We start from the raw sequence: 16,026 nt of genomic DNA on the forward strand, positions 1-16,026 counted from the left end.
ATATGATCGATGATCGAGATTGACACAATTCCATATCTCGTAATTGATCGGATCATATTGACGAAGGGATTATAGTTTCACGGTAAACGAACGAATTTGGTTTTGTCATACCACGTGACATTTCCCGTCACATGTATTGCCCTGACACATTGCTAGATGTCAATCAGGGACGGCGAATGTGAATTGACGATAAATTAAAAGGGTGTTTTAATTTATCAATTTTGATTAGATCAAAATAATATTTCACGTCGTTAGGCATCGTGGTCGGGAACCTAATGGGTCACACACAAAAGAGAATTGGAAGATTGCAAATTGCCAATTGGTTAATTTAACAATCGTTGGATAAATTAATTAATTGAATTTGTTATTTATATTTTCGAATTAATTAATTGGATTAATTAATTCACGGACCGGGTTTAATTAATTGGATTAATTAATTATTGGACCGGATCGGGCCGAGCCGAGCCTGTTTGGGTTTATATAAATACATAACTAGGGTTTGAGGTCCATTAAGTTTTTCATTATTCTTGCTAGCACAAGAGAAAACCCTAGAGGCTGCAATCATATTCTCTGTGTGGATCACCGTTGGAGGCTGGACAATTGGACAGTTGTGGTAGCAAATCAAGGTTGATGGAACAAAAAGAAAAGCAAAAAGATTGCAGATCTGACAAAAGGTACAATCTTATCACAATTCCTAACCAAACACAATGAGATTTATTGGATGAGAATCGAAATAATTTAATTTTCCGCTGTGCATGTATAAGTAGATTCCCAACACTATTTTGTGGCTTTTTTATTTATTAATGGAAACCAATTGAAAGGACCATTTGCAGAGTGAATGATAGTTGGGTAGTTGTGTGCCAAGATTTGAAAGTTATGGATCATTTGCAAAGAGGGCCATTATTTGTCCCAATTTGCCTTTGTTAGCTAATTTATTTTTTCTCGTTTGATAGAAATTATTATGTGCTCGACGTGTTATTGTTTTGCCTTTTTATTTAGATACATATTCTTTATGCACGAAGTTTTGTTTTCCCAAAAAGGGAAAATTTTCTAGTCAAATTACTTCTATATTTTCGTTAATCGATTGATTTTAATTTTTGAAGACGAGGAATTTAGCACGAAATTTCTACTTTAATATTTTCCAATTATGAGTCTTACAGTTATCCACATACAATGAATAGGTGACTGTAACTCACCTTCACGTTACATTAACTCCATTATTTTTGTGTGGTGTTTTAAATATATTTGGTGCGATGCGCAACATGTTAAGCCAATCTAAATTTTAATCTAAATCAAAGTAAATAATTAATTTTATACACATATTTTATTAGTTACACAATTTTTGACCACGCATTTTATTAATTTCTATAAGATTCTTCTAAAAATTTAATATTAATTCTCATCAAATAGGTTCTAAACATGAATCAATAAGACTATGCACATAAAATATTACTTTCAACCATCATAGTTAGTATGCAGTATTGTTATAGAATTATACTTGGTGTACATCATGATTTACACTTTGCTACATGACATTATTCAATTGAACAGCTTAAAAGCAAACAGTTTTTTTAAACCAATTATTTGTCGACGACACAATAAATGTCAACAATCGTGTAATAAATGGGCGTACAAATGACTTTACCCATTGTCATAAAAATCGGATCGAAATGTCCATTTCAACTATGAAAAATGTAGAAAATGATTGAATTAGAAAAAAATAAAATAATTAAGTAAACTTTCTATTATAAAAAAAATAGGTAGTAATATAGATATCCTAGCGTGGCTTAATTGTCACATTCTTATTTAATGAATATTAGCGGTCGGAAAAAATTTATGCCGAATAATCCCAAAGAGCCTTCGGTCAGGAAAGAATATCAAACCCTCATCGTGGAATAACAACCATCTTCGATATAAGTTAGCCTACAGAACCACCTCCAACGACAAACAAGACGGGTCACTACACGTCGACGTGAAGTCATCGACCCCCTGGGGGCGCTCTATCTTCACGCGAGGCCATCAACCTACCAGGGGTGCTCTACCTTTACGCAAGACCATCAACCCCTTGGGGGCACTCTACCTTCACGCGAGGCACTCTATCTTCACGCGAAGCCATCGACCTTTCGGGGGCGCTCCACCTCTATGCGAGACCGTCGACCTCCCCGGGGGCGCTCTACCTTTATACGAGGTCATTTACTCCTTGAAAGTGACTTATGTGGCCACTCCAACATTTAGTCAAAATTTCGGGTAAATTGGCAAAGCTCCATGACGGTTATTATGGACACAACCTTCAGGCGGGAAGTTGGAGATCCCCCATGAGAACGTGGGTTAGTGGGGAAGTCAACGTGGGACACGTGACATCACGATCGCTCGACACTCACTCGACTTTCAGCACCTATAAATACCCCCGAAAACGACACAGGTTAGGAGATTTTTTTGGACATTTTCTAGCTATTTGAATTCCATCCTTATCTCTCCTGACGCACATACTGATTCTCACGCTGGAGGTAAAACGGGAGAGAAAGCCCCGTCCTCTCTTTTTAGGTTATACACATCCGTCGAAGTAGCAGGAAAGCCACCGGCCACCAAGTAGATTAAGAGATATTATTCCACCACCATCTCATTGGCGTCGTCTGTGGGAAGTTTCTTCCATGGAACACCAAAGCCATGTCAAAAAGATGAACAAGAAGTGACACGCACTTGAAAGCAGCAACAGCGGAGACGGAGTCAAAATCAGTCGCTAGGGGTCCCAACCTACCACCGCCACCGCCATCACAGTATGTGACACAAAGCCAGTTCAGCGCCCTGGAGGCCCAGCTACCGGCTATGATGACCCTCTTGTAGAGTCAAACGCGAGGAGCCGCCCTCTAGCCGCATTCGGTGGAAGCCACATCGCTACCCCTAGTGGCGCACATAAAAACCCCGCCTGTCATCCAACCAGTAACTGCAGGCTCGGGGGCTCCAGGGGTTATGGTCCTGTAGCCTAACCCACCCATGGCGGATCTGAAACGGAGGATGGAGGAGATCATGACACAGAAAATAGATGATGCAATATCAAAGAGAAAGGATAAGCGCAGACAGATGGTCTTAGAAAAGGACCTATTCGCACTTGAAATTATGACGGTCCTTTTCTCTAAGGGCTTCAAGCAGCCTATCATAGAAGCTTACGATGGGGTCACAGACCCATTTGACCATCTTCCGACCTTCGTTGATTTGATGAGGCTCTATGCAGCACCTGATGCAGTCATGTGTCGGTCTTTCCCCCCGACCCTAAGGAGAGAAGCCAGAGACTGGGTGGCGACACTTGCCCCTCGATCTATCCAAACATTTGATGAACTTTCCAGAAACTTTGGGCCTACTTCCTCAGTAGTAAAAGAAAGAGGAAGACGACCATCGGGCTAATGCAGGTGGTCCAGGAGAAGGACGAGTCTCTGCAAGAGTATTTGGCCAGATTCAGCCGAGCGACCCTTGGAATAGAGGATCTTCAGATGTCAGCAGTGGTGACAGCGTTGATGAACGAAACTCGGAACCGGGCCTTCAAAATGTTACTTTCCAAGAATCTCCCAGAGTCAATGTACGACTTATTGAAAAAGGGAGACAAGTATGTTGATGCTGAAGAGGCGGAGAAGGTCACAAAACGTCTCAGGGAGGGATGGGAAATGGAAAGTCACAAGCGAGAGGTGGAAGACCAGCTGAGATCTGCCAACAAAAATAAACCAAGGAGTGAGCAGACGGGTAAGGGAATTATCCAAGACTGGCAAGTCAGGCAAAAATGAAAGGAGCCCAAGACGTTCACCCCTTTAAACACCCCGCACGCAAAGTTATTGATGGAGATACTAGATATGAAGGAGCTTGAATGACCGAAGCTCATGGCAACGCCACCCGACAAGAAAAACCAAGGCAAATACTGTCATTTCCACAAGGACCATGAACACGATGCGGAAGAGTGCCTGTAACTGAAAGAGGAGATCGAGCGCCTCTTGAGACGAGGGATCTTGGGGAAATATGTGAAGGACAACCGAGGTAAACAAAAAGTGGAGGAATACCCCCCGCCTAGGGTGGGAGTGATAAACGTGATTACCGGGGGGTTCGCGGGAGGCGGAGATTCAAACTCGGCAAGGAAAAGCTACACGCGTTCTCTTGGGATCTGTTCCATCCACAGGAAAGTAAGGTTTAGTCAGAGCATCACTTTTGGTGAAGAGGATTTGGTAGGCGTAGCACTCCCCATGACGATGCCTTGGTGATAGTAGGCGACATAGCTGATTTCGACGTCAAGAGGGTGCTGGTTGATGGGGGAACTGCTGCAAATGTACTTACATGAAATGCTTTTTTGGGCTTAAAGATCCTCATTGACAAGTTAAAAATCGTAACCACCCCCTACAAGGCTTTGGAAGGGCCGCTCCCCATCACGCTCGGCACATATCCGATCGTTGTGGTAATTATGGCAAGTTTCTTAGTTGTAAAAACTCCCATGGCATATAATGCGATCTACGGTCGGTCGTTGCTAAACGTAGCTGGAGCCATCTTCTCGACTTATTACCAGGTTATGAAATTCCCAACCAGTAGGGGGTCGGACGTGTGTGGGAAGACCAACAAGCATCTAGAAAATGTTATGTCCACAGTATATCAGCGAAGGGAGCACGATTGGTCATAATGTTGGAGGTTGAACCTCCGAAGGGGCGGATTGAACCACTTGACATGTTTGAAAGGATCTCTATATCAGAAGGACAGGAGTTTAGCATTAGGACCGGTTTGGAATCCGATGAAAAAGGGAAGTTGGTAAGGTGCCTGGCAGATAACCTAGATGTTTTCCTGTGGAGCCCGAACGACATTACTGGGATCAGCCCAGCCATCGCTCAACATTGTCTCGGCGTTCTCCCCAGAGCTAAACTAGTAAAGCAGAAAAGAGGAACCTCGCCCCCGAAAGGTAGGAAATGGCAAAAGAGGAAGTGGAAAGGCTTCTACAAGCTGGTTTTATTCGGGAGGTGCAGTACCCTGAGTGGCTGGCCAACGTCGTGTTAGTGAAAAAGTCAAACGGGAAATGGCGCATGTGTGTAGATTACATTGAGCTCAACAAAACATGCCCAAAGGACTCATAAACATTCCACCGGATAGACCACCTGGTCGATGCTACGTCAGGTCATTAAAGACTTAACTTCCTGGATGCATTTTTTGAGTACCATCAAATCTCTATGGCTAAGCCCAACCAGGAGAAGACATCGTTTATCACAGATTCTGGGACATGTTGTTACACGGCCATGCCGCTCGGCCTAAAAAATGCAGGAGCCACCTACCAAAGGATGGTGAATAAAGTCTTTCGGGAGCTGATCGAAAATGTCATAGAAACCTACGTCGATGACATGGTAGTGAAAAGTGTCAAGGTAATCAATCATGTGGCTTGTCTGCAGAAGGTATTTAATGTGGCCTGACACAATAACTTGAAGTTCAACCCGAAGAAGTGTGTCTTTGGTACTGTCGGCGGGAAGTTCCTAGGCTTCATGATCACCCAAAGAGGAATTGAGGTAAACCCTGACAAAATACAGGTGATACTTGAAATGAAGAGCCCCACGTAAGAAGGAGGCTCAGCGGCTGACAGGCGCATGGCAGCCCTCAATCGCTTCATGAGTCGGGCGACGGATAAATGCTACCATTTCTTTAAAGTCATAGGGGGCTCCACCAATTTTGAATGGACTCAAGAGTACGAAGAATCACTGGAATCCTTAAAAAAGTCACTACAGCAGCCTCCGATTTTGACCAGCCAATGCCCAGGTGATGTACTGTGTCTCTACCTCGCGGTGTCACCACGGGCAGTCAGTGTCGTTCTTGTGAAAGAACTCCCAAAGACACAAAAATTGGTCTACTACGTCAGTCAGGTCCTCAAAGGCGCATAGACAAGGTAAGTCTAGCCGAACAGCTGGTGCTCGCGTTAATTGTTGCAGCAAGGAAGCTTAGACCTTACTTTCAATTTCATACGGTGCAAGTGATGACTGACCAACCCATCAAGCAGATCTTACATAGACCAGAAACCTCCGGGAGACTACAGAAATGGGCGATCAAAATAAGTGAGTTTGGCATTGAATTTAGGCCTAGGACGACCATCAAAGCACAGGTTTTGGCAGACTTCATTGTCGAGCTCGTCGTCCCGACAGAGCCCCCAAAAGGGCAAAAGGCAGATTGAAAAATCTTTGTAGACGGTTCCTCGAATGCAGAGGGATCAGGAGCAGGAATCATAATGATCGAACCAGACTCCGAAGATTTGGAATACTCACTACGCTTTGAGTTCCCTGCTACCAATAATGACGCCGAATATGAGGTAGTCATCACAGGTTTGGATTTGGCAACAAGGCTGGGAGTGACTTCAGTGGAGGTATACAGTGACTTACAGCTAATAGTAGGGCAGGTATCGGGAGAGTACGAAGCAAAGGATGGGAGGATGGCAGCATACCAAATGAAAGTAAGGGATTTGCAAAGAGGGTTCGCAAGCTTTAAGATGACGAAGGTCTCGCAAAGAGATAATGAGCGAGCAGATGCACTAGCAAAGCTCGCATCAACCAACCCAAAAAACTTACCCCGAACAATGAGTGTGCAAGTCCTACAACAACCCGGCATTTAGTGCTAGGCCAAGGTGAAGAATATTGAACACGAGAAAAGTTGGATGGATCTGATAATCAAATATTTAGCAGAAGATATGGTGCCAGAAGACCCCTTAGAGGCGAGGAGATTGAAAGCTTGAGCAGCTTTGTTTACCATCATCGATGGACATCTCTACAAGCGGGGTTTTACCATACCATATCTGAAATTCATACGCTCTACCGAAGCCAAAGAGATACTGTTGGATGTACATGTCGGGACCTGTGGTAACCACCAGGGGCAACTACCCTTGCCTTCAAAATCCTACGATAGGGCTACTATTGGCCAACTATGAAAGAGGATGCCAAAGAGTTGGTGCAGAAATGTGATACATGCTAGCGTCATGGGAATTTGATCTATGTCCTAGTCGAGCAGCAGGCAGCCATATTCGGGGTGTGTCCATTTTTTCAGTGGGGATGGACATTCTAGGACCTCTGCCCATGGCCAAAGGGCAGAGGAAGTTCTTGCTGGTCGCCATCGATTACTTCACTAAATGGGTGGAGGCGGAGCCACTGGCAACCATCACGACAGGAAAGATACAAGGTTTTGTCTGAAAAAATATAATATGCTGGTTCGGAATACCGAGGGTATTGGTGACGGATAATGGCATGCAGTTTGATAATCATAGTTTCAAGACCTTTTGTGTAAGTTATCACATCGATCATAGATTGACCTCGGTCGCCCACCCTCAATCAAACGGGCAAGCTGAAGTGATAAATCGAGTCATTCGTTGGGATCTGAAGACCAATTTGGAGAAGGAAAAAGGACTGTGGGCAGATGAGCTACCTAATGTGCTATGGGCGTATCACACGACACCATGAGAAATGATTGGAGAAATACCATTCAGACTAACCTTTGGGATGGAAGCAGTAGTCCCAGTTGAGATTCTAAGTGAGACTGAAAGGATGAAAATCAAGCAGCCAGATGACACTGAGACTAGAGGGAAACTCGACTTGCTTGAGGAGGTAAGGGAAAAGGCGGCGATCAAAATGATGGCCTATAAACGAAGAGCCACTGTGTACTTCAACTGGAGAGTGAAGCCAAGAATCTTTCAAATGGGATACCTCGTTTTAAGGGACACAGCAGCAGTGGGACACCTCCCGGCAAAACTCGGACCAAATTGGGAAGGCCCGTATGAAGTGATCTGCAGCTTGGGGAAGGGAGCTTATACTCTAAAAGATATAAGAGGAAGACCACTGGGTAGGCCATAGAATGCAAAGCATCTTAAAAGATATTACCAATAGACTTTAGGATAGATGCACAGGCTATGTTCTTTTAAATACTGTAAAATAGGTTGCGTTTTTAATTCCCTCAATGTAACGCCTCACAAAGGCGCCTTTAGATACAATTATTTATCGTATTTAATGAAAGATCTTGGTAGTGGCGGATGATGAGGGCGCTAAGGAAGGGCCAGCCTGGTTGGGACATCTTGGTGCGCCTACTGAGCTCACGAATCCAAATATTTTTTATGCTAACAGGCAATCTTAAATCTCCATGCTCATCTCGTGAAGATCACCTCCTGACGGTCAACATAGCCCAAGCGGCTAGGTGGAGAGTCTTGAAAAGCCAAAAAATTGGCTAAGGTCATTAATCGCCAAACCACCTCTTGATGGTCGACATAGCCCACGCGGCTAGGCGGAGAGCCTTGAAAAGCTTAAAAAATTGGCTAAGGCCCTTAATAGCCAAACCACCTCCTAATAGTCGACATAGCCCACGTGACTGGGCGGAGAGCCTTGAAAAGCCAAAAAATTGGCCAAGTCCATCGACCATTATAATCAAGCCTAGCACACGTGGGACTAAAGAAATTCACCCATATACCAAACAACTAAACGTGGGAAATAACACTAGAAAAAATAATTTTCAACATTAATAACCGCATATAACATAACATTCATACAAAAAAATGTGATGTACTCTTGTCCACGCCCTGGACAAGTAGGGAATGATGCTACAAGTAGAAATCAAAGGCGACACAAAAAAGAGGGAAGCTAACAAAAGATGCTGCAGCAAAGCCATGCTTCAGCTTGAAGGGGAAGCGCCACCGCTGTCGTCCCGCGACGAATGACCAAGTGACCTAGATGGCTGCGGCCCGCTCTCCTTCCCTTTGCGCTGTGCAAGGAACTTATCAAAACCTGAGGGGTCAATAGAATGATGCTCGGTCTATACTCACTCCTTGGTTAGTTTGATGAAAGTCACCATCGCCTTCCCCCCATACGAATGCAAGGCCGTCGTATAATCAGACGATGACTTGTACTGCTCCACAGATGTCCAAGTCTCTAGTATACTCAGCAGAGGCCTTATACCTCTCAATCGCCTCCTCCGAAGCACGAGCCAACACAGACCGCAAATTGTCATTCTCTGTCTCCTGCTCACGGGCACGAACCTCCGACGCCTCTAAAGATTTCTTCAAGAAAGATATCTTCTTCTTGTGCGATGAGCCTCTTTCTTCTTTTCTTCCGCAAGCGCCTTTAACTCTAAGGTCTGGCGACGACTCTATTCAGCAAGCTCGATCTGAAGGGCCACCACTTAAGAATGAGGAGACAATATGAGAGTCAAGTAGACAAACCACGCTCATAAAATAAAACTCAGGGTAAAAGAGATATGGAATTATAAACATACCCTCTGGAGATAAACCGCCGCAGCCTTCTCGATGTTGTCTGTGTTGTGTCCTACGATTGCCCTGGACCGAGCGAGTGTCACCAAAGACTTAAGCACCCCCATCTCATGATCGGGTGGGAGGAAACCCGAAATTAGGAAGTAAATCCTCGTACTCTACCCATGTGCGACTGGAAGAGCCTGGCCTAAGTACAGGAGCAACCTCAATAGGCTCGTCTGAGGGCTGGGGAGTCTCTTTTGCTACCTGAGACCTTCCTCCTTGGTCAGCTGTCTTTTTTCTCTTTAAGGGGGCAGGGGATGGCTCAATGTCACTTCTATGTCCTTGTTCAGGCATTGAGTCCATGATCCCCTCAAGGTCAAATTCTATCCCTGTACATGCAAGGTAAGGCCCGTCAGGCTCCTAAAACAAAAGAACGTGAAAACATAAAACAAGGAAGAGAGGCTCAAGAGTTTACCGTCAATGGGAGCAAGGTCCTCGTCACCACCTGACAGGGTCTTCAACACCTTATCAAGGTCAAAATCCATATCTACATACATACGTCAAAACTCATTAGCCCAGGAAAACAACAAGCAAAAAATATGTGCAAGCAAAAAATCGCAAAAATTAATGAAACAACCTACTGGTAGGACGACTCATCCCCATTATTAACATGTTCTTCATGGTCAGAATCGATCCTAAGTTAGGTGCGAGGGGCGGTACGTTGAACAACTCCTGAATTTGAGTTTTTAGAAGAGAAGTAATTTCTACTTGGCTATTGAAAAGGCTGACTTGGGGATGCCACCAGTTGGTATTGAAGGGGAATCGACTTTCAGGAGACCGAGCAAAGAAGAACCGGGACTTCCACCCGCTGTTCGAATTCCTAAACTTGGGAAAGAGAAAAGGGATCCTAGTAGTGAAAAAGACAAACACATTGCATTGAGCGAGTTCGTGCATCTGAAAGACGCACCTAAAAAGGTCCATAGAAAGTGGAATTCTCCTCTTAAGGCAAACATACAAGAAATACAATGCCTTTCTCCACGCATTGGGATTAATTTGACTAAGGGTAAGGTGGAAGTCATTGAAAATCGACACCAAGAATGGATGAATGGAAAATCGAAAACCCCCGTCCATAATGTCCTTATACACAGCTACCTCACGCGGATCGGATTCGGGAAGCCTTTCTTTGGGACCTGGGGCTCTATAGATATAATTATCGACCCTATCATACCTAGCGAGACATTTTTCCGACTTCAGTGGGGAGTTGTAGAGAATATAACTTTTTGGAATTTCAAGGGAGACGATCTCACCAGTTGGATCCTTCCCAACTTCTAAGTTTGGTTTGGGGACTTGGTGGAGCCAATATGTCTCTTGGGGGAATTCGAAATAAACACTTGAGAATCAGCTGAAGGGGACCGACTATCAAACTCACAAGGAAATTCATGGACGAAAGGAGGAAAGTCGAAGGACTTATCACGAGTGGGAGGCGGGTGCTGGTCGGCCGACTAGCTCCATCGGATCTGTCCCCTGGATTTTTTCGGCATCGACCGGCCCCCCATCACTACTTTCGTCGGAAGAAGAAGAAGAAAAATGATATTTTTGTACATGATTTTGCAAAAAATGAAGAAGAAAGAGAAGAGAGTTACCTTGGAAGAGAGGGGAGGCTAAGATGTTGGGAGGAGGAGAAAATGATTCTCAAATGAGGGACCATCTCCTTTTTATAAGCAATGAAATTTGAATTCTTTTGGGGGGGAGGGGGGAATTCCCTTCAAGTTAGGGGCAATTGGATGGACACCAAGTGTGCAGTGAAAGAAGCATCCAACTTTAAATTATACAACTCAAATTGTTTAGGCGAATAAAAAAAAGAAGAAAAAGACCCAGGACAGGAGAATTACTACTCCTTGCCGATTAATGTCGACAAGGAGCAGGGGGCTAATGATATAAGTTAGCCTACAGAACCACACCCAGCGACGAACAAGGCGGGTCACTACACGTCGATGTGAAACTGTTGACCCGCTGGGGGCGCTCTACCTCTACGCGAGACCGTCGACCCCTCTGGGGGCGCTCTACCTTTATGCGAGGACATCTACTCCCCGAAAGTGACTTACGTGGCCACCTTAGCACTTAGTCAAAAATTTAGGTAAATTGACAAAGCTCCATGACGGTTATTATGTACACAACCTTCAGGCGGGAAGTTGGAAATCCCCCATGAGAATGTGGGTTAGTGGGGAAGCCAACATGGGACACGTGGCATCACAATCGCCCGACACTCACCCGGCTTCCAGTGCCTATAAATACTCCCAAAGACGACACAGGTAAGGGGATTTTTTTGGACATTTTCTAGCTATCTGAATTTCATCCTTATTTCTCTTGACGCACATACTGATTCTCACGCCAGAGGCAAAATGGGAGAGAAAGCCCCATCATCACTTTTCAAGTTATACACGTTCATCGGAGTAGTAGAAAAGCCACCGGCCACCAGGTAGATTAAGAGTTATTATTCCCCCACCATCTCAATCTTCCTATTTTAAATGAATATTAGACATATTGAATTCAGATTTATGAGATTTACGTTCAATAATTCGCGAGAACTAATATTGTCTGTTACAAATGAATATCAAACTTTACAACATACTCGTGAATAGATTGATGTTCAATAATTCTAAATGCCTTTCACAAACGAATTAGATATAGGTCCATATTTAAAATTGATTGTGACAAATGCACATCACAGCTTACAAATTTGTGTATATATACGATTTGATCAAAAAAAATTTCAATCAAATAAAAAATTAAATTTTCACACTCTATTTTTGACACATTATTCATTGTGTACAAGTGTAATCATTTATTTAGCCCTTGTTTGAGCCCCATGTTTTGCTAAGAAAATGTATTTTTGAATAGTGTTATGATGTGAATTGTGTGGTTAAAAAGTAAGGAAAAATTTTGAATTCGCGCGTAATTTTTTTTATTGTTATTGAAGAATGTATGGTTGAAATGTTGTCAAATCGCTGTTTCGTACTAAAATTTAGCCCTTGATCTAGTATTTTTAGGGAAAAATGTATTTTGAAATAATAATTTTTTTAAGAATATATTGAAAAAAATTAAATTTACATATAAAATTATTTTATTGAAGATTGTGTAATTAAAAAGAGGAAAGAAAAAATGTATTTTGAATAAAATGAAGCCAGAGCTTAATATTGCTTATAAGTTTAAATTAATCGGATTATCCACGTGTCGCCATATCCATTCCCATTTGCTCTCAGCCACGAGCCTGTCCAAATCAACACGTCTCTGTCCACAAATACAAATACAAACGTTTGCCAGAAAGTTCTTGCTTTCTCCATTGCCATTGTCTCTCAAAATCTTGCCTTTCACAATTGAATTCATAGCCTTTATTAGCAGAATCTCATGTACAGTCTGCTCTCTTGTTTTTGAAATCTGGGTTTTTTGTTATAGTTTAAACCCTTCAATCGAAAGCCTAAGTAAAATTCCTCAATTATTCAGCAATTTACGTATATATATATTTTTTATCTGTGGTGATTGTTGAAACGGTAAGTTAGAATTTATCTGTAAAAATTGAACTGAAGATGACGATCGAATCGATGCCAGGGAGTTCAGGATACTTGGATGCAGGAAATAGGAAGATAACCTATTTCAGTAACGGTTATGTTTTGGGGTTGACTGTTGTTGCGGGTATTGGTGGTCTTCTTTTTGGCTATGACACTGGTAATTTTTTATTTAATCTTCTCTAATTCTTCTTCTTGTCTGCACTAAAACATTGTAGATGTAAATTTGTAATTCATTAGCTTGGAATTTTGAAATGTTTACAATTATTAGATATTTCGTTTTGTAGGAGAGGGATAGTGGTTTGTCCTCTCAAATTTGTGGATTCAAACTTCAATTCCTGGGAATTTTCGGACTTTGAAAAAATTTTCTATTCACAAACAGATTTTAAGAAAATTTAATCTGGACTTCATCTTTTCCAGTTTGTATTGTGTTGGGGATTTTTTTTTTATTTTTTTTTATTTTTTTTTTGATAACTTAGCTCGGTGGATGCCGCTGACATTTGGAGTGGGGCACAAACTTATTAAAAAGTTACGAAAATTATGTATTCTACAAACGCACGTACAAGTGATTATGGAGTTAATTGTTTCAATGATCACTAAATTTTTGTCCATGTTTTTTATTAGTCATTGAACTTTAAAATATCGAGTTTTGGTCACTGAACTTAGGTCCATGTCTTTGATTGATCATTGTACTTTAAAGTGTCGAGTTTTGACCATTTAACTTTAAAAAATGTCGAGTTTTGGTCATTGAACTTAGGTTTATATCTTTGATTGCTTACTAAAATTGAAAATTTTTTGGTCACTGAACTTTGAAAAATGTTGTACATTACTCATTGAAATTTGAAAAATATTATACATTACTCACTGTAAATTCGATATTTTTCAAATTCAACAATTATGTTAGTGAGTAACGTACGACATATTCCAAAGTTCAGTGATCAAAACTCGATATTTTAAATTTCAGTGAGCAATCTAAAATATGAATCTAGGTTCAATGAGCAATCAAAGACATTGACCTAAGTTTAGTGACCAATTAAACTTCAGTGACTAGTCAAAGATATGAACCTAGATTCAGTAGTCAAAACTCGACATTTTAAAATTCAGTGACCATTTAAAGATATGGATCTAAGTTCAGTGACCATTGGAGCAATCAACTTAGTGATTGATTATCACCTAGGAAGCACGGACACGTTGCTGGCGTCGACGTGTCGGTGTCCGATACGTATCAGACACCGACACATCTGCGATGCGTGTCGGAGTTCCTTGTGGCGTGTCGGAGGGCTGGAAGGAAACGGTGAAGAAGAAGTGAAGAAAGAAAGAAGAAAATGGTACCCGTGGCTGTGTGTACTGTTCCGGTGTGTGTGAGGAAGAAAGAAGAGAAGAAGAAGAAGAGAGAAGTGAGAAGAGAGAGGAGAGATATGACGTAAGAGGCGTGTTTGAAGCATTTTCCAGAATTGATTACCTTTTTGTACACTGTACTTTACAAAGCAAACTAATGGTCACTAGACACTCGAGCATTGTACAATTTTTTTTAGTATATATTACTTTTTTTTCAACTTTATTTTTTAACAAAGCAAGGTGCAAAATTTTATGTTAATTAAGTCTTTTTCCATTTCACCCTCCATGTATGAATTTAATGTCATATTTTATTTATATTTATTATTTAATTATTTATAAACATGATACAATAAGTATAAAAAAATTATTATTATTTTAAATTATTAAAATTAATATTTTAATCAACGTGTCGAAAACGTATCGTGTCGGAACTTTTTGAAAAAATAGCGTGTCGACGTGTCCGACACGTATCGTATCGACGTGTCCGTGTCGGTGCTTCTTAGATTATCACACATTCACAAATCTCTCTCTCTATATATATGTGTGTGTGTGTGTGTGTGTGTGTGATGAATAACAATCTCCAAAGAATTCTCAAATTAAATATCACAAATGACAAAATAACCTCAACTCTTACTCTCTCAATTGTTTGGTCATCGCTATAACTCTATTCGAATAAAAAGCCCAACTGCTGTTACTATCCAATTCTGTTTTTTGGCTTATATATAAAAAAAAATATAAAGTTAGAATAATCTTGAAGTCGGTGGGTCACTTGACCCTCCAGGACCCTGAGTAGGTCAGCCAATGACTTTGTTGTAAATTTTGATATTATTTTTTATTATGGTACTTCTTTTTCTTTTTTTGAAGTATTGCCTACTCACCAACGACGACAACATATATGCATGGAAAAGAAATTCAGTCAAAGTAGCTAGATGTATCTTAATAATCACTAAATTGGCTGCAGGAGTTATATCAGGTGCCCTTCTGTATATTCGTGATGAATTTGAAGAAGTCAATCAAAGTAGCTTTCTGCAGGTATGTAATGCTAATTTTATTACTGCAACCTGGTATGCGAAATTTCTACATCTTGTTTTACTCATGGAGAGTGCTCCCAAAAGTATGGTGGACATAGAATTCCTTTGGAAGTCATGTTTAAGCATGAGAAGAAACTGAAAAGGTATCGTACAAAAAACATGAAGTCGTGGAAGCCAGTTGGGTTGATTTTGTGCTTTCCATGGGATGCTGTTTAGTTGATACAGAAGAAACTGTGTACCGGTGGCTTTTGTTGTTTTAAGTGAGAGAATTTTTCTGGGAAGGTGGTTGAGGGAAGTACAGCAGGGTGGAGCATAATTAATATTTTCGCTTCTTCCCACTACTAGTCCTAAGAATGGAATTTTTACTCATGGAGATGGTGTAATTGAAGAGGAATATTATGTATCTGTGTCTCTCCACCCCCTCCTCCTCATGCTGACATGAATTTTTTAATCTCCATTTCCTAGCTTTTAGTGGTCTTTATCTATTTAAGTTTCTATTTCAACGGATTGACAGGAAACAATTGTCAGTATGGCTTTAGTTGGTGCAATAATTGGAGCTGCCGTGGGTGGCTGGATAAATGATTTTTATGGACGTAAGAGGGCTACTCTGTCTGCTGATGTTGTTTTCATTATTGGATCTGTAGTCATGGCTGCAGCTCCGAATCCTTATGTTCTTATTGTTGGACGTTTCTTGGTTGGCTTGGGGGTGGGTGTTGCATCTGTTACTGCTCCTGTGTATATTGCTGAGGCTTCCCCATCAGAAATTAGGGGAGGCCTTGTGAGCACAAATGTGCTAATGATCACCGGTGGACAATTTCTTTCATACCTTGTGAATCTTGCATTTACAGAGGTCAGATTCCCCCCC

General features: G+C 41.6%; 1 protein-coding gene across 2 annotated transcripts in view; it reads left to right on the forward strand.

The window, feature by feature from the left end:
* Nucleotides 1-12,551: 12,551 nt before the first annotated feature.
* LOC111392087 (inositol transporter 1-like) overlaps nt 12,552-16,026 on the forward strand; it is a 7,180-nt gene continuing 3,705 nt past the window's right edge. The window contains exons 1-4 of one of the 2 annotated variants that reach the window (XM_023017365.1): nt 12,553-12,777; nt 12,836-12,952; nt 15,092-15,162; nt 15,676-16,011. In XM_023017365.1, coding sequence (XP_022873133.1) covers nt 15,691-16,011 — 321 coding nt within the window. In that variant the 5' untranslated portion in view covers nt 12,553-12,777; nt 12,836-12,952; nt 15,092-15,162; nt 15,676-15,690. Of the gene's footprint in view, nt 12,953-15,091; nt 15,163-15,675; nt 16,012-16,026 lie in introns of both variants that reach the window. The other variant, XM_023017364.1, reaches the window with a different exon arrangement.

Source organism: Olea europaea, unplaced genomic scaffold (assembly GCF_002742605.1).
Source record: "Olea europaea var. sylvestris unplaced genomic scaffold, O_europaea_v1 scaffold878, whole genome shotgun sequence".
Classification (NCBI taxonomy): Eukaryota; Viridiplantae; Streptophyta; class Magnoliopsida; order Lamiales; family Oleaceae; genus Olea; species Olea europaea.